Source organism: Somniosus microcephalus, chromosome 7 (assembly GCF_052327205.1).
Source record: "Somniosus microcephalus isolate GS21.2 chromosome 7, FLI_Smic_1.0, whole genome shotgun sequence".
Lineage (NCBI taxonomy): Eukaryota > Metazoa > Chordata > Chondrichthyes > Squaliformes > Somniosidae > Somniosus > Somniosus microcephalus.
In genome coordinates, this window is record NC_140993.1 from 177884103 (window position 1) to 177906285 (window position 22183).

Here is a 22183-nt window from a genome sequence, read left to right on the forward strand (position 1 = left end):
CCATTTCTCCTTGCTCATACTGTTTAAGTCCTTAATGTCCTTGTTAGCCATCTCCATGGCTTGTGCTTTTTTAAGTGCCTTCTCAAACGTTAATCCTTCTTCTGACAGCAACCTTTGCTGTATACTGTCGTTGTTAACGCCGCATACTAGTCTGTCCCTTAACATGACTGTGAGCGCATTTCCAAAATTACAGTCCTGTGCGAGCTTCAGAAGCTCCTCCACATACTCAGTAACGCTTTCTTCCGGCCTCCTAATCCTCGAATTGAATTTCCATCTCTGTACTATTTCACTAGGTTTCGGATTGAAATGATTCTTTAGTAGATTCACCAACTCGTCAAAAGATTTTTCTCCTGGCTGCTCCGGGCTCAGCAGATTCCTCATCCGTGTATAGGTTTGCGCTCCCACACAACTCAGTAAAATGGCCCTTTTTTTTTCAGCACTGTCCACCTCGTTTGCCATAAAGAAATGGCTCAGTATTTCAATATACTCCTCCCAAGACTGCGACTTGCTGTCAAAAGGTGCCACGGAGCCTACCGTTCCTGCCATCCTTGGAGTCCGGTCACTTCAGCCAAAAAATCAAACTCCGTTTCGACACCCACGGCCTAGCCTCGTGCTTTTCCAGCTAGTTTGCTAGCCAACCCGAGCACCTCTTCCGAATACTCCCTAACTATGACTGATCCACCAAAACTTTTCCGTCCTTTATTCTCGTCGCCATATGTGGTATCTTGAGGTGGCCATAGATGGAGACGGACACCGGTTAACTCCGTAACATGGTTTAATCAACACTTGCACATAAAAGCTTCTGCCATGAGGCAGCAAAAAGAGTACAACCAGTACAGATCAGACTTAACTCAGGAGACCAATTGCCACAGTGCCACCTGGTGGATCAGGTTACTCATAACCTCCCAGGTTACTACACTCCCTATCTCTGTACCCTCCTCCAGCCCTACAACTCCCCCCACCCCGAGATATCTGCGCTCCTCCACTTCTGTGTGCTTCTTGCACACCTCCGAATTTAATCGCTCCACCATTGGTGGCCGTGTCTACAGCTGTCTAGGTCCCAAGTTCTGGAATTCCCTCTCTAAACCTCTCCACTCCCCTTTAAGATGCCCCTTAAACCCTACCCCTTTGACCAAGCTTTTGGTCACCTGCCCTAATATTTTGTTTGATAACGCTCCTGTGTAGCGCCTGGGGAGGTTTTTACTCGGTTAAAGGCGCTAAAACCGTAAAACTAGGCTGGTCTCCCCTCATAATAGCTCTGTCTTTGACTCGGGTTCATTTTTGTCTAATTTCTCGATTGCGAAGCGCTTTGGGCCGTCGCTTTTCAACGTTCAAGGCAGTCGGTAAATGCCAATTGTTAAATGACCAAGTAAACAGCTGCGTTTGCCCATATGAAAGATGGCGGCGATGCACTCAGTTGACAGGCTGTGATTGCACATGCGCTGTACCCTCCCTCACCACCTTTCCTTCCGTCGAGTTCCCGGATTTCCCAACAACAAAAAAAAACGGTTTCGCCAAATCAGAGCGGCGGCCGGTGCGCGCGGCAGCGGGCGCTGTGAACTCGTGCGGCTCTCGGGGCTGCAGGCAGCCGCCCTCCCTCTCCGCGGACTCAGCATGAGCGGCTCCAGGAATAACCGGGTGATGATGGAGGGAGTCGGGGCCCGAGTGGTGCGGGGCCCCGACTGGAAATGGGGCAAACAGGACGGAGGAGAGGGGCATGTGGGCACCGTTAGGAGCTTCGAGAGCCCCGAGGAGGTGGTGGTGGTGTGGGATAACGGGACGGCCGCCAACTACCGCTGCTCCGGGGCCTACGACCTGCGCATACTGGACAGCGCGCCGACAGGTAAGAGTCACCGCGGGCAGGCGGCCGGCTGGCTCATTGTGCTCAGCCTGTCTGAAACCTGCTCCCTGCAGGCCTCATCCGCGGGGGAGTGAGAATCATCATTAAAGTGACTGCTATTGGAAATAACTCAATTATTCAATCGCTCTGTCCTCATCAGAGTTATAAGAAAATTAATAATTGTTGAAGTAAATATTATTGGAGTAGCTACAATTGTGTGGCTGAGTTAGTATTGATATTGAAGTGACTGCTACTGAAAATGAATACTAGCATAACTTCATTGTCTGGATACAGGTGGAATTTTCATGAAATATCTTTTTGTTTTGTGTTGGTTGGGGTGGCGGGTTCATTCAGTTGTGTAAAAACATTGCATGTTGTGGTTGGTGCTGACCATCTCCTGACGTAAACAACTGTTTCAAAATTAAAAACAAGCCGTGATTGAACAATTTTTTTTTGGTTGAAAAGTGCAGTATTAACTGGTTATGACTTTCTTCTCTTTCCCCTCACCTACAATTGCTACAGTTTTATGATCTTTTGAGTGTAGAGAATACATGGTTTATGTATTTTACGCATGATTTAAACTGCCATTTAGTTTTCTGGACTCCGCATTTATTAGTTTTCATTAAGGCAGATGATTTGATTAAGCTTTAATGAAATCTTACCTTTATTACACTTCACTTCATAAGTTACTTATGCACCCTCAATTTTGAGTTGTTTGCAGGGCTTTTTGTAATCTGTGGGATTTATTTTGTGAATGGATGAGCAATGATGGGGCGAGTGACCTTCCTCATCCATACCTGTCTTGTGATCCCATAGCATTGAAAGGTTACCCATTGAAAGGTGTAATGACTGTCAGAGAAACTGGTCATCTGCAGAGTGTAGTTGGTGAATCATAGTTGGCATATATGCAAATGATAGGTCTTGCAAATCCAGAAAATGTTGATTTAAAAAATCTATAGTTGTTAGATGTTCATTGTATAATCTGATCTAGTAGAAATCTCTGCAACTAACTCATGGCCTTGAGTATGATTGCTGTTTTAAGGCATTTGAAATAACACCAGCTAGCTAATAAAATGTATTCTATCCATGAGCATGTTTCTGCTGGCAGACTTTGTGAATTAATACCTAATTATTGGATTATGATTATGACATCCCATTTCTCAGTGGTGGCATCAGTGTATTTCACCCTGTTCCTTTTGTTTCCCTCAATCTGAATTAAAGCTTGAAAAAACATAAACCATATTTTTAAACTCTGGATTTAAAAAAATATTAACACCTAAATAGATACTTGTGTTTGATATTCACTTTATAATTTTTTTTTATAGTGGGTAATGTTCCAGGACTAGACCATGTTTGAAATATATGGAATAGGGGCATTGTGCATTGATTTGTTATGATTTACTAAGAAAATGCTAATGTCGTCAGAAACCTGGCTACCAATCTCCCGTATAAACTAGAATTTAGTTTTTAATGAAAGCTTGAGAGATTCATGCTCGAGTGGGCTTGATTGATTAATTAGATGAATAAACATAACCAGGAGGGTTTCCAAGATGGTAATCTCTTAGAGCTCAGCTAATATCATAATTCATGAATGTATTGCTCAGGCAGTTGATGTCATCTGAACATTTGAGATTGTTAGACTTGAAACTACTGTCTGTGCACTACAGAGTTGCTTCTAATGGCAGAAATAGTATTTGGAACGTTAGCTGTCAGGCTGCCCCTGAAGTCTAGTAGTGCACTTCCAGCGTTATTGGCTTGAATGGACTTTCTGCTGAAATTGAAGAAGCCATTGTCAAACTGTTAGTCACATTTGTGACTTAAGACATTGCACATGTATGAGATGCATGCATGCATAGCTTTTTATTGTTTGCATTTGGCTTTGCCTGTCTGTCCATGGACCTTCTCCAATGTTATGATTGCTGCATCCACCCTGCATTATAAACAGGACAGAATGAGCACAACACAGACAACATTCAACCAAGGAACGTAAGTGCCAGGCAGTGACTTCTTTGAACAAAAAGTAAGCCTAACCATCTCCACCCCACCTTCAACAGCACCAAAATCGACAAGTTCCCCCACTATCAACAGCTAAAAGGTCACCATTGACGAGAAGGTTAAATGGACCAACCATGTCAACGTTGTGGCTGCAAGAGCAGAGGAAAGGCTTGGTATTCTGCAAGGAGTAGCTCACCTGCTGACTTCTGAAAGCCTCTCTACCATTCAGGAAGCTCAAGTCAGGAGAGTGATGGAATACTTGCCACTTACCTGGATAGGAGCAGCTGCAACAACACTTGAATTTCAACAGCATCCATAACAAAGCAGTTTGCTTGATTGCCACTCCTTTCATTGGACTCTATCCACCCCTTCCATCGCTGATGCACTGTAGGTGCAGTATGTACAATCTACAAGATGCATTGCAGTAGCTCACCAAAGTTTCTGTAACAGCACCTTCCTTTCCTGTGACCCTTACCACTGACTAGAACAAGAACAACAATATTATGGCAACACCATTAGCTCAAGTCGCTTGTTGTCCTGACTTGGAAAATATGGCTCCATTGTCACTGGGTCAATATTGTGAAATTCCCTACCTAATGTCATTGAGAGTACCATCGGCACAAGGAGTGTAGTGGTTCAAGAAGGCCCACCACCAGAACAATTGGGGATAGGGAGTAAATTCAGCTATGTCAGCATCACCCATGTTCCTGGGAGAAATATTTCAAAAGTTGAAGGATTAAGCATTGTGGAGTTGGTGGGGGGGAAGTTCTTGTTACGGTGGACAGTGACAATGGAGACAATTCCTGCAGTTAATACAAGGTGTCCTCATTATAACATTAGAAATGATATTGCATTACTCTGGATTTCAGTGATATTCTGCAGTTGATAGAAAATACTAGTGATATGCAGACAATGCATAATAAGTAATTTGAGCAAGGTATTTTTTGTGACAAAAATCAAGGGGGTACTTCCATTTTTTTTCCCGGCTAAGTCTTACTGTGTCAGTGTTTCTTACATCCTCATGCTGCTTGCCTTCCTGCCATGCCCTGCCATCCTCCCTTCCAACCTGTCAGTTTGGCTCAGTTGGTATAACTTAGTCAGCAGTTTGTGAGCTCAAGTTTTGCATCTAATCTATGCTAATATTTCAGTGCTGCATTGTCAGAGGTGCTGTCTTTCAGATGGGATGTTGATGTGAGCCCTGTCTGTAATGGGATCTTTGAAGAAGTTCCCACGGTGCTACTTGAAGAGGTGTTGAGTGTTGTCCTGATGTCTTGGCCAATATTCATCCCTTAACCAATGCCATCAAAAACAGATTAACTGGCCAGTTATCTCATTTACTATTTGTGAGACCTGTAAATTGGCTGCTCCATTTGCCTGCAAACAATAAACACTACATTTCAAAAGTAATTCTTCAGTTTTGTGTTGAAGAAATCTACAGAACTCAACAATTGTGATTCCTGAAATTAATATCATTTATGCCATTTTGAAAGAGTAAGATTTTCAGTGTTTGAACATAAGAAATAGGAGCAGGACTAGGCCATTCGGCCCTTCTCTGCCATTCAATAAGATCATGGCTAATCTTCTATCTCAACTCTACCCTCCCGCACTATCCCCATATTCCTTGATTCCCAGTATCTAAAAATCTATAGATCTCTGTCTTGAATATACCCAACGACTGAGTATCCATAGCCCTGTGGGGTAGAGAATTCCAAAGATTCACAACCCTCTGAGTGAAGAAATTATTCCTCATCTCAGTCCTAAATGGCTAACCCCTTATTCTGAGACTGTGACTGTTCTCTCTCCATTTAAAAAGTATTCTGCTCTTCTATTTTTCCTACCAAAGTGGATAACTTCACATTTCTCCACATTACATTCCATCTTCCACGTTCTTGCCCACCCACTTACCATGTCTATATCCCTTTGCAGCCTCTGTGTCCTTCTCACAACTTACTTTCCCACCTAGCTTTGTATTATCAGCAAACTTGGATATGTTACACTCAATCCCTTTATCTAAGTCATTAATATAGATTGTCAATAGCTGAGGCCCAAGCACTGATTCCTGTGGTACCCCACTTGTTACAGCCTGCCAACTTAAAAATGACTCATTTATTCCTACTTTCTCTTTTCTGTCAGTTTACTAATCCTCAATTCCCCCCATCCCATGAGCCCTAATTTTGTGCAATAACCTCTTGTGGCACCTTACACACTACATCCACTGGTTTCCCCCTTATCTACCCTGCTAGTTACAACCTCAAAAAACGAATAGATTTGCCAAACACGATTGCCCTTTCATAATAATATGACTCTACCCAATTATATTATGATTTTCTAAGTGCCCTGTTACCACGTCCCTAATAATAGATTCTAGCATTTTCCCTACTACTGATGATCGGCTAACTGGCCTATAGTTCCCTGTTTTCTTTCTCCCTCCTTTCTTGAATAGCGGGGTTACATTTGCTACCTTCCAATCCGCGGGGACCGTTCCAAAACCTAGGGAATTTTGGAAGATCAAAACCAACGCATCCACTATCTCTGTAGCCGCCTTTTTTTTTAAACCCTAGGATGTAGGCCACCAGGGCCAGGGGATTGTCAGCTTTTAGTCCCATTAATTTCTCCAGTACTATTTGCCAATGAAGTTACTCACCATCAGTTCACATTTTGTTCTGTTAAGTCCAACTGACAATTCTAATCTGCCATGATTGTCTCTGAGTTGTAACTGGAAGATGTTGTGCATTATCTGACTAATTGCTGAAGTTTGAAACTCACTGAATAGATACTGAGGGTGTTCATACATAAAAACATTTTTGCTCTCCAATCTTCTACTTTCCTTTCTTCTGAAGCCCTGAACCATGCTGGCTTATAATTCCATAGAGACCAACTGTCCCCCAGTAGCTTGCCCAAGTGGGTGTTCTTGTCGTGTAGATCTAGACAGTGAATGTTGTGGGGCATTCCAGTCCTGTGCTCATCAGACTCGACTTTCTAGCAGAGAGTCAGGAGTCATGGCTGATGTAAAAAAAAAAAAATCTTCCCCTCACCACCCCAGTGACAGAGGCCAGTTGTCGGTACTGCCTTTCCAGCTAATTTGAGGAAATACAAGTTTATGCAACCCAGCCTCTTATTTTAAGCTCACAATAGGGAATGAGTTTGGGGCCTCCCTGCTCTGTATAACTCAACACCAACAGGGAGTGCAGTTGACCACTGTGGTACTGGAGGATCTATTGAAATATTTTAACTTCGAAACAACAAATCAACTGGGGAACAGTTAATTGAAAGGCACAGGTTTTGATGGTGCTTCATTGTAGTCTGGCTAAAATGAATTTATGTCCACAATTTCCCCCACAGTGTATTTTTGATTGTAGTTGATTGGCCTACGCCTGTTCCCATGTTCCACTTAGCCGCTTGAGCCTATTCTGCCATGCAGTTCGATCATGGCTGATTTGTACCTCAACTCCATTTACGTGCCTTTGACCCATATCCCTTGCCTAATAAAAACCTATCAATCGTTGTCTTGAAAATTTCAATTGACCCAGCATCCACAGCCTTTTTGGGCAGAGACTTTCACATTTCCACTACTCTTTGTGTGAAAATGTGCTTCCTGATTTCACTCCTGAATGACCTAGTTCCAATAAGATTGTGTCCCCTTGCTTTGGATTGGCCCACCAGAGAAAATAGCTTCTTTGTACCTACTATCAAATCATTTTATCGTTTTAAACACCTGAAGTAGATCACCCCTCAACCTTCTAACTTGAGGAAATACAAGTTTATGCAACCTAGCCTCTTATTTTAACCCTTTAAGCCCTGGTTTTGTTGTGGTGAAGCAGTGCTGTATGGTCTCCAAGGCCAATATATCTTTTGTGAAATAACAACAGAAAATGCTGGAAATACTCAGCAGGCCAGGCAGCATCTGTGGAGAGAGAAACAGGTGGGGTGCCCACAACTAAATGTAATACTCCAGATGGGGTCTGTCTGGCTCTACAACAGAAGCATAACTTCCTCCCCACTGTATTTCAACCCTCTTGAGGTAAAGGCCAACATTCCAGTAGCCTCTTTGATTACTTTTTGTAATGTCCTAATGCATGTTAAGTTTGTGGCTTTAGCGTTCCTAACCATGCCATGGAGGGGCTTCCTTTGTTCTATGTTAGATCTGGGCTTAACCTTTTGTTATGAACTTATGGTTTTTAAAAAAAAAAAGGGACTGGCTGGGAAGAGGGCTCCCACCTATACTGATCTGTTGCCCACGATGCTAGATAACATGCTGGCCTCAAGTGGGGTATGTGTCTTTGTCATAGTTCTTTGCTTGAAGATTAAGGGAGCAAGTAGTTGGTGATTAATATTGGACGTGGATATTTAGAACATCGATGTGGCTGGTATGTTGGAAGCTTACAGGTGCTCTGTGCTGGCAGGCTGCATAGTTAAGCTCCAGCAATATCCCTATGAAAACACTTTTTTGAAGGGAGGAGGAATCCTCTAAACCTTGGCTCTTGCCAACTTTCCATGCCAGTGGGATATCTCCCTTTTTAAGGAGAGCATTTACACTCAAGCAAACAGAAACTGCTTACATGGTGATGGTTTTGCCACCTACCGGGCACCTAGCTAATCAAATAAAAAGTAATTTTTTTTCAGTACTTGTTAATCCTGCCAAGTAAGCGAGCCTAAAGATGAACTTCATAGAATAAATTTGCGTGCAACAATGGTAAAAGCATCCATCGTAAAGATTTGAACGAGCTGTTACATGGCTGTGAAACCCTTCACTTTTGTACCATCCTTGTAAACTTTAATTAGAACAAACATTAGTGGCAAACCCTAATCAGGAGCTTTGAAATTTTTTTTTGTAAGCCATCTTGTTACACCCATTATACATGTTGCTCCAAGTTTGAAATGCATTTTCTTTTAGGTATGCAAGTCTGCAAATGCAGTCTATTTGTACAAGCTCCAACAAGATTTCTGCATTCTGTAACATTTCAAACTATTAATCACAGAACTTTGATAGAAATCTGATCCCCGGGAGCCCTTGGATATATTTTTCTTTAACATAATACATTTGAGGTACACTGGAATTCAATGCCATTTCATGTATGCAATCTTGTGTGAATAAATGCAAATGCTCTGATCTGTAGTGAAAATGTATCCCTTGGCTAGCGTCTGATGACTTGGAGTGGCCCTTTCAACTATATTTCGTTTGTAAGTTAGGTTGCACAGAAAAAACCTTAGTTCGAGCTGCTGATCTAAGTGGAAGTCAAAACTGCTGACAATTGTTTGTGCTAAAAAGTTTGAATTATACAATAATTTATTAAATCATAAAGTGGGAATTTAGTGCAATTTGGAAAAAAATATCAGAATTTAAATTGAGCAACTTTTAAGAGTAAACTGTATTTTCTGTAACGGCAGCTTTTAAGATCTAGCATGGTTACAGTATGCATTGCTTGGTTGTCGGAAAGCAGTTTCTGATGTTTGGGACAGCTTGCGATTGTAAATGAGTTTAAAAAAAAAAAGTGCTGCACCGTGTAAATGGGGAGATCACTGATCACTGGGAACCACAGCTTCAATTAGAAACAATTCTGCAATATAGAATGGCTTAGGTGAGAATTTCACTTGGTGCCTATTTTAAATATTAAATGATACAGTACATTGGCGATCCAGAGTGCATGCTGTGCCACAGAATGTGATGCTGGTTCATGCCTGCAGTAGTTCTTGGGGAATTGCTGATGCCAGCAGTGATGCTGTGCGAAGCTGCTAATTGGAGGCCAGCCACTATCTCAGGAAGTTAAAAACAGTGGCCCAGAATTTGCGATCGGATGCCTCCGACCTGTTTTTTAAAGAAAAAATAAATAAATAAATAAAAAAAAAATCTACACATTTACCTGGTGGCCCGGGAGGTAAAGAGGCTTGCGATTCTGGGCCTCTCCGAGTACCCCCGGGTAGACGCCCACGTATCCCAGGGGCGCATGCGGTTCGCAAGCGCCCCTGGGATCACGTGAGCCAGCCCAACCAATAAAAGAAGGGAATCCCCATTCATACTTATGGGATTGCGTACGTATGGAACTCCTGTAATTATGAATGCAGATCACTTTTTAAAAAAAATAAAAAAATACACGAACACATGAAACAAATTTTAAAAAAATTACATTTATTTAAAATGAATTAAATATTTTAAACGAAAATTTCATTTTTTGACATTTTTAAAAATATGTTTTAACGGGGCTAAAAATAAACGTACCTTATTAGACAGGGTTTTAATGTATAAATGAGTGATAAAAATTTTTTTTTTAAAACTCTTATGTTGGTAAAAGCAGGCCTTATGCCTGCTTTTACCAGGCTTAAGAATTTCACAGGCATTCAACGGGCGGAAGTTGGGCAAATATCACAACTCTCCACCTGCAGAGGCCCATCTCCTGGGGATGCGGAGGATCTGTCAAAAGGACTCTTGACAGATCTCAAGTTCCAGGTTTTAGCGCATGCACTTCGCATGCCTAAACCCGGACCTTGCGCGGCCCCTACGGGCGCGTACACACCTCGTATGCACCCGTAGGGGTTGCAAAATACGGCCCAGTTACTCCAGGATACTCTTCACACCGCCCAGCAATCGGTTATAAAACCAGATGATCAGAGGCTTGAGAGCCTCTTATTTGTCTAAACGTTTCCATGTTCATGGCTGGTAGATGGTGGTGGAGAAAAAATAAAACACACTAAATATGAACGGTTGTATAGCTATGTTTTTTGTTACATTTTTTGGGTATTGATGAGGACAATGGGGCAAAGCATTTGAGTCCAAAATTCTCCAGGAGCTGAATTACCTTAACATCAATAGATTCAATATAATCATTAACTTCAGCTGTTCTGGTGTAATTTTAAATATGAATTTAGCTTCATCACATTGTTCAACTCAGTAATTGCTCTCGGACAGTATTCCCCAATTTTAACCTTTTATTAAACGAGATATTTGGGGGAAAAAAATCAAAATAGAAATCAGACCACATCGGATTTAAGTTTCAGTTCAGGCACATTGAAGAGTTTGTCTTGTTGACTATTTAAACATTTTGTGACTGTCCAGATGGAGTGCAGTGGTCTCTTCACTCTTGTACAGGCCTATGATCTATATTCCCTCTCTTATTGGGGTGACTTGTGCTGCAACATGGTTCAGCGGTTGCCAATGGCCCTGACCGTGAGTTTCCATTGGCTATTCAGCTGTGGAGGACATAGCATGGAATCTGATTTTTAACTGAAGTTAATACACTTGCAACAGTGGTCATGGTATAGCAATCTTTTTTTCTTCCCTCGGACATCTGGATCACTTTTTTTTGGCAGAGTACGCATTTAGTTTCAAGTCTGGCTCATGATCTGAAGAAATGGAGACTGTAGTTAGTTCTTTGACTTGAGCCTTTCAATCAGTGCAGGAGTTTCTATTGACTTACCTGTAGTAGAACTTGAAGGTAAGCACTGAATGAGATCAGGCCAGGTAGCTTATCAAGCCACCTCCTTCCAACAAATAAAGTCTAGTTTGCATTGTCATGTAGCATTTATTGAGCAAGGTCAGTTACCACAGATTAAATTTGTAAGATAACTGAAATTTCTCTACCACTTCCACTCCCACAGGTAAGTAAGTGAAAAAGTCCAGGATTTCGATCTAACATTACATTCTCCATTACTCAATCTTAATGAGATACGTTTTCCCAAAGTTCCAACAGGACTGGTAACATCATGTTCTGTTTATGTCTATATTTGCCCATTATAACTTTCAATTCTGTAGATATTCATCAAGGGGTCTTTGTAAAGTAGTTCATTGACGTAACATTATGGGGGACATCAATGCAAAGTACTCCTTCCTCCTGCAAAGCTTTTTTATGCATCATTCTCTGCTCATTTTAGGCAGCAGATATTTTATATTTAATATGTGTTAGCAATTTTGAGACCTGCAATATTGTGCCTCAGCTGAAAAAGCCTACCCTGATGATGGCTGCATTGGCTTCCTGTCTAGTTGGCCACCATTGAAGTGAGGTGGTTTAGCATCCTTTTTGCACAGAATACCAATCCCACTGCACATCAGCTGGTACTGATCCTTTGTCATGTGTTTGAGGGCTAGGATCAGTATTCAGGAGCAAGAAACATGCTAATCTCAGTTAAGTGGCAGTTGACTAGAGAGGTACCTGCAGCTCCAGAAAAAGGCAAGCTTCTCTTTAGTGAGGAGTTGTTCATCCTCCCAAAGCTGCTTCTAAGCTCCAGCTTTTTCTCTTCAGGGTCATTCAATTTGTACCCAATCGCTAGTTCTACAATTCTCATTCAAGTTAAATGAGTTGCTTCATTTTTCAGCATCTCATTGGACCATTTTCTATATCTGACGTTTGAAAGAACTGGACCATTTTTGTGCCGTGAAAACCAGCCCAGTTTGCCACTTTTTAAAGTTTCGTTGGACTGATCTCAATTGGCTAATGCCTTGTATGGTGGCATGGCAAACATGATTTGGCTTAAAGATGTCCATCAGACATCTGTGTGTTTTCTACTTTTCAAATTGTTTTGTCTGTTAAGTCTCTGTTGTGGGTAGGATAGACTGGACCAAACAAGTACTGGTAAACATGGCTCATCATTCAAGTTCTACATGCACACTTGCCAGTGGAGGGGACTGAATAGCATCAGGGAGTGGGAATCCTGGCTGATTTTTCCCATTTATTCTTTCTGTTTAATCTCCACCCCTTACTCAAACTCTGAACACTAAGGTGCTAATAAGAGACGGAGATCTGTTATTTCAGCATAGGCGCCACTATTTAAGAAGGGCAAGAGATCAACCAGGAAATTATAGGCCTATTAGTCTAATGTCAGTTGTGGGGAAGTTACTAAAATCTGTTATTAGGGACAAAGTGGCTGAGCATTTTGGACAAATATGAGCTGATCAGCATGGATGTGTAAAGGGTAAGCCGTGTGTAACAAACTTAGTTGAATTTTTTTGAGGGGGTAACTAATGTGGTAGATAAAGGAGTGTCTATGGATGTTATTTATATGGATGTCCGGAAGGCATTCGACAAGGTTTTACGGAAGAGACTCAACAAAAATGAAAGCACATGGAATTGGAGGCAACCTATTGCCTTAGATAGGGAATTGGCTAGGAGGTAAAAGACAGAGAGTAGGGATAATGGGTATGTACTCAAATTGGCAGGGTGTGACTTGTGGCGACCCCCCAGCTTTTCACTATATTTATAAATGACTTGGGATGACTGAATAGAGAGCCGTATATCTAAGTTTCTTGACAACACTAAGTTAGGTGGCACATTAAATAGTGTAGAAAGCAGCAGAAGTTGCAAAGGACATTGATAGATTAAGTAAGTGGGCAAAACTGTGGCAGATGGAGTTCAATGTGGGGAAAGTGTGAGGTCATCCACTTTGGACCTAAAAAAGATAGATCTATTTTCTAAATGATGAGAAGGAGAGAGATTTAGGGGTCCAAGGACAGAAATCACTCAAAGCTAGCGGGCAGGTACAAAAAATAATTTAGAAGGTTACTGGAATGTTGGCCTCTATCTCCAAAGGGCTGGGATACAAAGGAGTGAAAACTATGTTACAGCTGTACAGAGCTCTGCTTCGACCCCATCTGGAGCACCGGACCTCAGGAAGGATATATTGGCCTTGGAGGGGGCGCAGCGCAGATTCACCAGAAGGATACTGAGGCTAAAAGGGTTAAATTATGAGGGCAGGTTGTCTCGACTAGACTTGTATTCCTTGAATAATTTTTTTAATACATTCATGGGATGTGGGCGTCACTGGTAAGGCCAGCATTTATTGCCCATCCCTAATTGCGCTTGAGAAGGTGGTGGTGAACCATCTTCTCGAACCGCTGCAGTCCCTGTGGTGAAGGTACTCGCACCGTGTTGTTAGGTAGGGAGTTCCAGAAGTTTGATCCAGTGAAGTTGAAGGAACGGCGATAGATTTCCACATCAGGATGGTGTGTGACTTGGTGGAGAATTTGGAGGTGCTGGTGTTCTCCTATGCGCCTGCTGCCCTTGTCCTTCTAGGCGGTAGAGGTTGCGGGTTTGGAAGGTGCTGCCGAAGAAGCCCTGGAGAGTTGCTGCAGTGCATCTTGTAGATGATGCACATTGCAGCCATAGTGAACTGGCAGTGGAGGGAGTGAATGTTTTAAGATGGTGGATGGGGTGCCAATCAAGCAGCTGCTTTGATGTGGGTGGTGTCGAGCTTCTTGAGTCTTGCTGTAGATTAAGGGGTGATCTAATTGAAGTGTTTAAGGTGATTAAAGGATTTGATTGGGTAGATAGAGCGAAACTATTTCCTCTGGTGGGGGGGGGGGCGGAAGTCCAAAACAAGGGGGCATAACCTTAAAATTAGAGCTCGGCCATTTAGGCATGATGTCAGGAACCTTTACACAGAGGGTAATGGAAATGTGGAACTCTTCTTCCCCAAAAAACAGTTGAGGCTAGGTGAATTAAAAATTTCAAAACTTAATAAGATTTTGTTAGGCAAGGGCATTAAGGGTTATGGACTCAAGGCGGGTAAATGGAGTTAAGGTACAGATCAGCCATGATCTAATTGAATGGCAGAACAGGATTGAGGGGCTGAATGGCCTAATCCTGTTCCTATGTTCCTATTTATCAAGAGAGCCATCAGGGCTACCAAATAAGTCTAGATTTCTGCGCAGATGTTAAATCAAAGCTGTCTTAATTTTCAACCTGTACAAGAACTTGGGCTAACTTTTTGTTTATTAACATTTCTTAAAGGGATCAAGCATGATGGGACAATGTGTGATACATGTCGTCAGCAGCCGATTATTGGCATTCGCTGGAAGTGTGCAGAGTGTACCAATTATGACCTTTGCACAGTTTGCTACCATGGCGATAAGCATCATCTGAGGCACAGGTTCTATAGAATCACCATTCCTGGAAGTGAGAGGTAAGTGTACGGACGAATTGTGGGTTGGTGGAAGCCTTATTTGGTCATCCTGTTTACTTTGTTGATCTTTATCCTGTCATGCAAAATTTCAGCATTCTAGAATGTTTTAATTGGTCAGTTCATGCCATTATCTTTGTTATTAAAGTGGGTGGAAATCGCTCCCTGCTGGCTTGATGAATTTACCCAATGAGTGGCTGAGCTGTTTAGACTACTTGGGTCCCGGGTTTGATTCTTCAGCTTGCTGAGTTAGCTGACCTCCGCCAAGTTGGTGGTAGGGCCACTACTATTGGTCCGAGTGACCCTTAGTTGAGGAGAGGAAAATCGACCAAAAGTTCCTGCTCCTGGTCACTATTTAGCCACTCTATTTGTAGTGTGTAGATGTTGGGTGAGGACAGTATTGGGATGAGCTGTGATGCGGTCTTCCATTTCTGGTCAAATAATCTGCCAATACTCATTTACTGATGCTTGTGTGTTGATAATGTCCACTTTAGTACCTGTCGAACTGTACTCCAGCATGACATCTAGAGAGTAAAGTTGTACGTACAACTTGTCAGAGCTGCTCAATTGAGCAGAAACTGATTTTTTTCCCCCACATGGCTGCAGTGTGTACCATCTACAAGATGCACTGCAGCAACTCGCTGAGGCTTCTTTGGCAGCACCTCCCAAACCCGCGACCTATTCCACCTAGAAGGACAAGGGCAGCAGGCACATGGGAACACCATCACCTCCAAGTCACACACCATCCTGACTTAGAAGTATATCGCCGATCCTTCTTTGTCGCTGGGTCAATATCCTGGAAATCCCTACCTAACAGCACTGTGGGAGTACCATCACCACACGGACTGCAGCGGTTCAAGAAGGCGGCTCACCACCACCTTCTCAAGGGCAAATAGGGATGGGCAATAAATGCTGGTATTGCCAGAAACGCCCTGATCCCATAAACGAATAAAAAATAAAAAAAATAATCATAATGTCAGTCATAATGGCCCAGAAGGAGGCCATTTGGCCCATCGAGTCGTGCCGTCTCTCTGTAGAGCAATCCAGTCAGTCCCATTCCCCCGCTCTATCCCCGTAGCCCTGCAAGTTTATTTCCCTCAAGTGCCAATGAAAACATTGAGTGTCTCCGCTTCCACTACTTCAGTCGGCAGCAAGTTCCAGGTCCTCGCCACTCGCTGTGTAAAAAAGATTTTCCTCACATTCCCCCGTATCTCTTGTCAAAACTTTAAATCTGTCCCCTAGTCCTTGTACCGTCAACTAGTGGGAACAGCCTTTCCCTGTCCAGTCTATCCATACCCGTCATAATCTTGTACACCTCTATCAAATCACCCCACAACCTCCTTTGCTCTGATGAAAACAAATCCAGCTTCTCCAACCTGCCCTTGTAGCTAAGATCCCCCATCCCCGGAACTATTCTGGTAAATCTCCTCTGCACCCTCTCAAGTGTCTTCACATCCTTCCTAAAGTGTGGTGACCAGAACGGACACAATAATCCAGATGTGGTTGAACTAGTGCTTTATAAAGATTCAGCATAACTTCTCTACTTTTGTACTCAATACCTCTATTTATGAAGCCCATGATCCCATATGCTTTGCTAACCACTCTCAATATATCCTGCCACCTTCAGGGACCTATGCACATTAACTCCCAGGTCCCTCTGTCCCTGCACACTCTTTAAAACTGCCATTAAGTGTATATTGCGCCTCCTTGTTCCTTCTGCCAAAATGCATCACCTCACACTTCTCTCTATTAAATTCCATCTGCCCATTCTGCTAGCCTTTCTATATCCTGTTGCAGTCGATTGGTGTCATCCTCACTGTTTGCCACACCCCCAAGTTTGGTGCAATCGGCAAATTTAGAAATTCTACTCTGTATTCCAATATCTAGGTCATTTATCTCAAAAAAAAAAAAAAAAAAGCAGTGGCCCTAGCACTGACCCTTGGAGAACACCACCGTCTACCATCCTCCAGTCTGAAAAACAGCCATTTACCACAACTCACTGTTTTCTGTCCATAAGCCAATTCCTTATCCAAGCTGCCACTGACCCACCTATTCCATGAGCCTCAATTTTGTTAACCGGCCTTCCAAGTGGTACTTTGTCAAACACCTTTCTAAAATCCATGTAGACAACATCCATTGCATTCCCTTCATCAATCCTCCCTGTTACTTCATCAAAAAATTCAATCAGATTAGTCAAACATGATCTGTCTTTTAAAAATCCGTGTTGGCTCTCCTTAATTAGCTTAAACCTCTCCAAGTGCCCATTAATTTTTTCCTTGATTATTGTTTCTAAATCTTTACCCGCCACTGATGTTAAACTGACCGGCCTGTAGTTACTAGGATTGTCCTTGCAGCCTTTCTTGAACAATGGCCACATTTGCCACTTTCCAATCCTTGGGCATCTCCCCTGTGTCTAGGGAAGATTGGAAAATTATGGCAAGCCCTACTGCTATTTCCTCCCCCAATTCCCTTAGCAACCTGGGATGCAAGCCATCTGGACCAGGTGACTTATCCACTCTAAGCATACCCAGCCTTTCTTAGTACCAGAAACTCTTGATTTACCAGCACCTAAATAACCGGAAATCTTTGTTAACCAGCAAAATTCAGGAGTAGGTTCAGGTAAGTTTTACTTCATATTAGTGGCCGTTCCTGGATCTGTGGCTGTGTAACCGGGGTTCCTGCACCTGTTGCTAAGCAACAGGGATGCCTGGATCTTGTGGCTGGGGTTCCTACACCTGTTGCTAAGCAACAGGGAAGCCTGGATCTGTTGCTGTGTACGGGGCTCTCGCACCTTTTACTATACCTCTCTCTAATCCAGACTTTTTGATAAACTACGCCGGTCCTGTCGGTGCTGGATAAAAAAGAGTTTCCTGTACATCCCGTCTATCAATTTTCACCCCTTCCATTGCTTCTACCTTTTCCACTTCTACCGATATTTTGTCAGCATCCACCTCCTTCGTAAACACTGATACAAAGTACCCATTGAGTATTCTAGCCTTGCCCAGCGCCTCTAAGCATATATCACCTTCTTTGTCCCTAATCGCCCCACCCCACCTCTTACTACCTGCTTACTGTTTACATGCCGGTAGAAGATTTTTGGGTTCCCTTTTATGTTAACTGCCATTCTACTCTCATATTCTTTCTTTGCCAATCTTATTTTCATCTTCACTTCCCCTCTCAACTTATTGTATTGGGTCTGGTTCTTCCTTGAAGAATTCTCCTGACATGCATCATGCACCCTTTTTTTAATTCTTCATCTTCTGTATCTCCCTCGTCATCCAAGAAACCCTTGCTTTGGTTCCCTTACCCTTCCCTCTTGTTGGAATGTACCTAGCCTGTACTTGGAACATCTCTTCCTTAAAGATCTCCCATTGTTCCGTTACAGTTTTTCCTGTCAGTCTTTGGTTCCATTTTACCCTGGCTAGATCCTTTTGCATCCCATTGAAGTTAGCCCTCTTCCAGTTTAGAAATTCCACTCTAGATTGTTCCTTGCTCCTCTCCATTACTAATCTAAATCTTATGATATGATGATCACTCGTACCCAAGTGTTCTCCCACAGACACTTGGTCGACCTGGCCCACCTCATTCTCCAGCACCAGATCCAGCAATGCTTCCTTCCTAGTTGGGCCAAGAACATACTGGTCAAGGAAATTCTCCTGAACACATTTCAGAAATTCCTCCCCCTCCTTTCCCTTTACTCTAGCATTATCCCAATTGATATTTGGGTAATTAAAGTCCCCCAATATCAGCACTCTATAGCTCTTGCATATCTCAGCGATTTCCCAGCAGATTTGCTCCTCTACCTCCATCTCACTATTTGAGGACCTGTAGAATACCCCCAATAGTGTGATCATACCCTTTTTGCTCCTCAACTCTAATCAAATGGATTCTGTCCTTGTCCCCTCAAGAACATCCTCCCTTTCCCCCTCAAGAACATCCTCCCTTTCCAACACTACAATGTCTTCCTTAATCAGCACTGCCACCCCGCCTGCCTTTTTTTCTTCCCTATCTTTTCTGAACACCTTGTACCCTTGAATATTAAGTGCCCAGTCCTCACCATTTTTAAGCCACGTTTCTGTTATTGCCACAACACCCATATTGTCATCTGGAGAAAAATAACGCGTTATAACTAGGGTAGCTGAAATTCTGTTTTTTTAGTTTGTCCTTTTCAGAAATTTTTATTTACAGGATCTTATTGTAGAGCTCAGTGTGCTGCCATGCCACTGTGTGACATGTTCATCCTTAACTCCATTGGTAAATCATTGATTATTTGTTAAAACCGTGTAATATGCACGGATAGCTGCGGTACTGGTTCAGTTCAACTGTGGCCATGTGAAAACTCCTCTTAACCAAGTGGGAATCACCTTTTTGCTGGATCACGATTGCCACTGGCTAAAGGTTGAAATTAGCCTGTCGACCTGCCCTCTGTACAAGGGAATGGTGTATGGTCTAGGATTATGATGTCTGATGCATAGTCTGTTGAAATAATATGGCCCACTCAAGCATGTCACTGGGCCATTGTGACTTTCAAAAAGGATTTGCTGAACTTGTTTCACATGGAAGTTATCAGGTATATGCCAGAAAGTAGAGTTTAGAGTGGTTGCATGTGATAATTCTGCATTCCAAAGTGATGAGTGTTGTGAAAAGCTATGTGACCCAAATAAGCGTATACAAACACACAAGGAACAAATTGAATGAATTGTAGATGCAAATTCATCTTGGAGGGTATGACATGGTAGCCATTACTGAGACATGGGTGTAAGACGGTCGGGACTGGGAACTAAATATACCAGGTTATAAGGTCTACAGGAAAGATAGGGAAAATGGTAGAGTGGGAGCAGTAGCCATAGTAATTAAGTATGAAATCACTTCAATGATGAGAAAGAATATAACGAGAGGTAAGCAGGCAGTGGAGACTTTATGGGTAGAACTAAGAAATAGAAAAGGATTTAAGACTGTAGTGGGAGTTGTGTATAGGCCCCCCTGGTAGCAGCTGAGAAGTGGTAGAACACACAAATGCAGAGGTCGACAAGCATGTAGTAACGGAAGAGTGGTTTTAATGGAGTTTTAACTTCCTTATAGATTGGGAAAAGCAGACTAGCTCATGTCAGAAAGGTAGTGAATTTCTTGAGTGTGTTCACGATAGTTTTCTGCAACAATATTTCCTTAAACCAACAAGGGGGGCATCCCATATTAGATTTAGTAATGAGCCAGATTTAGTTAACAGCCTAATGGTGTGTGAACATTTATCTAATAGCTATCATAATATGATCGAGTTCAATGTAGTGTTTGAAAGGGAGAAACGCGAAACAGCTACTAAGATTCTCGATTTAGGTAAGGCTGACTTCCATGTGATGAGACAGAGACTGTCCACAGTAAACTGAGCAAATCTGTTAACGGGTAAAACGACAGACAATCAGTAGGAGGTGTTCACAAAAGAACTTTGTGATGCCGAACTAATTTATACCCCTAAGAGGCAAGAGCTCTACTTGCCCAAAAAACCCATGGACGACCAGAGGTAAGAGACAACATAAAACTAAAAGAAAAAGCATACAAAATGCAAAAACTAGCACAGACCCTGCCAACTGGGAAAGAGAACAAGAACAACAAAAGGTGACAAAGCAGATAGTAAGAGCTACAAAAAGTATGAAAAGAAACTTGCAAGGGATATCAAAATCAACACATTTTTGCAATTATGTTGGGGGGAAAGGGGGTGGCCAGGAGCAATGTGGGCCCCTTAAACTGATGATGGTGATGCAGTCAATGAAAATGGTGGACATGTTGAATAATTACTTTCAGTATTTACAGTAGAGGAAGAGGACAGCATGCCGGACATCCCAAGGAAACTAATATTGAATCAGGGATGGGGACTCAATAAAATTAACGTAAGTAAAATAACAGTAATGAAGAAAATAATGGTACAAAAGAGTGACAAATCCCGAGGACCAGATGGTTTCCATCCCAGGGTTTTAAAGGAAATAGGTGAGAACATTGCAGATGTACTGTAACTATAATCTTCCAAAGTTGTCTTGATTCAGGAACCGTTGCTTTAGATTGGAAAATTGTGCATGTCACTCTGCTATTTAAGAAATGGGAGAGAGGGAAACCAGGGAATTATGGACCAGTCAGCCTAACATCTGTTGTTGGGAAGTTACTAGTCCATAATTAAGGGTAGAGTGACTGAACAGCTTGAAAATTTTCATCTGATCAGAGAGAGCCAGCAGGACTTGTAAAGGGTAGGTCATACCTGATTGAATTTTTTGAAGAGGTGCCTAAAGTAGTGAACAGGGAATGCCCATGGATGTCCAGAAGGCATATTTGATAAAACCTGTCATAAGAGACTGTTACTAAAGGTTGAAACTCAGGGAATTGAAGGCAAATTATTGACCTGGTTAGGAAATTGGCTCAGCGGCAGGAGTCAGTGTAGGGATAATGGGCAGTTGCTCTAATTGGCAGAATCTGACTAGTGGTGCCCTGCAAGGATCTGTGTTGGGGCCGCAACTATTCATCGTATTTATTAACGACTTTGATGATGGGATAGAAGGCCGCATATCCAAGTTTGCCGATGACACAAAGAAAGGCAGCACTGTAGGCAGTGTAGATGCAGGTATAAAATTACAAAGATATTAATGGATTAAGTGGGCAAAACTGGCAAATGGATTTCAATGTAGGCAAATGTGAGGTCATCCACTTTGTTATATCCGGCACCGACGGGACCGAGCTGTTGCCGATCTATCAAAACTGCCGGACATACAAAGGTAATGTTGAAGCATACGGAGGTTTTCATCTCCGTATGCGTCTCTGTAGCTTAGCAACAGCTTCAGAGAGACTTTCCAGAACCCAACTGTTGAATACAAAGCCACGAGAAGAAAAAAACCCTAACAAAACGGCTCCTGATTTCTGCCGGTAGATTGAGGCTTCCGGACATACAACCTCCGGATAAACCAAAGTTTCCTGTACTTTCTAAATGGTGAAAAGCTAGAAACAGTGGAGGTCCAAAGAGACTTTTGGGGGGGGGGGTCCATGTATATAGATTATTTAAAATGTCATAGATGGGTTCAGAAAATAATCAAAAAGTCTAATGGAATGCTGGCTTTTATATCTAGAGGACTGGAATACAAGGGGGTAGAAGCTAATCTCCTATACAAAGCCCTGGTTAGACCACAGCTGGAGTACTGTGAGCAGTTCTGGGCACCATACCGAAGGAAGGATATATTGGCCTTGGAGGGAGTGCAGCATAGATTTACCAGAATGATACCTGGACTCTAAGGGTTAAATTAGGAGGAGAGATTACACAAACTAGGGTTGTATTACCTGGAATTTAGATGGTTAAGGGGTGATGGTTAAGGGTTACGGGGATAGGGCTGGGGTGGGATGGCTGTCGGTGTAGGGACCGGGTGCTAGGGTTTGGATGATCAGCCATGATCTCACTGAATGGCGGAGCAGGCTTGAAGGGCTGAA

General features: G+C 42.5%; 1 protein-coding gene across 7 annotated transcripts in view; it reads left to right on the forward strand.

Annotated features, from left to right (window-relative positions):
- Positions 1 to 990: 990 nt before the first annotated feature.
- mib1 (MIB E3 ubiquitin protein ligase 1) overlaps positions 991 to 22183 on the forward strand; it is a 298565-nt gene continuing 277372 nt past the window's right edge. For 3 of the 7 annotated variants that reach the window (XR_015079035.1, XR_015079034.1, XM_085993275.1), the window contains exons 1-2: positions 991 to 1843; positions 14554 to 14725. Coding sequence is in view for 4 of the 7 variants with exons in the window: in XM_085993275.1 (XP_085849401.1) it covers positions 1438 to 1843; positions 14554 to 14725 (578 nt within the window). In the remaining 3 variants the exon portion in view is untranslated. The remainder of the gene's footprint in view (positions 1844 to 14553; positions 14726 to 22183) is intronic. The other 4 variants (XM_085993272.1, XM_085993273.1, XR_015079036.1 and 1 more) reach the window with 3 other exon arrangements.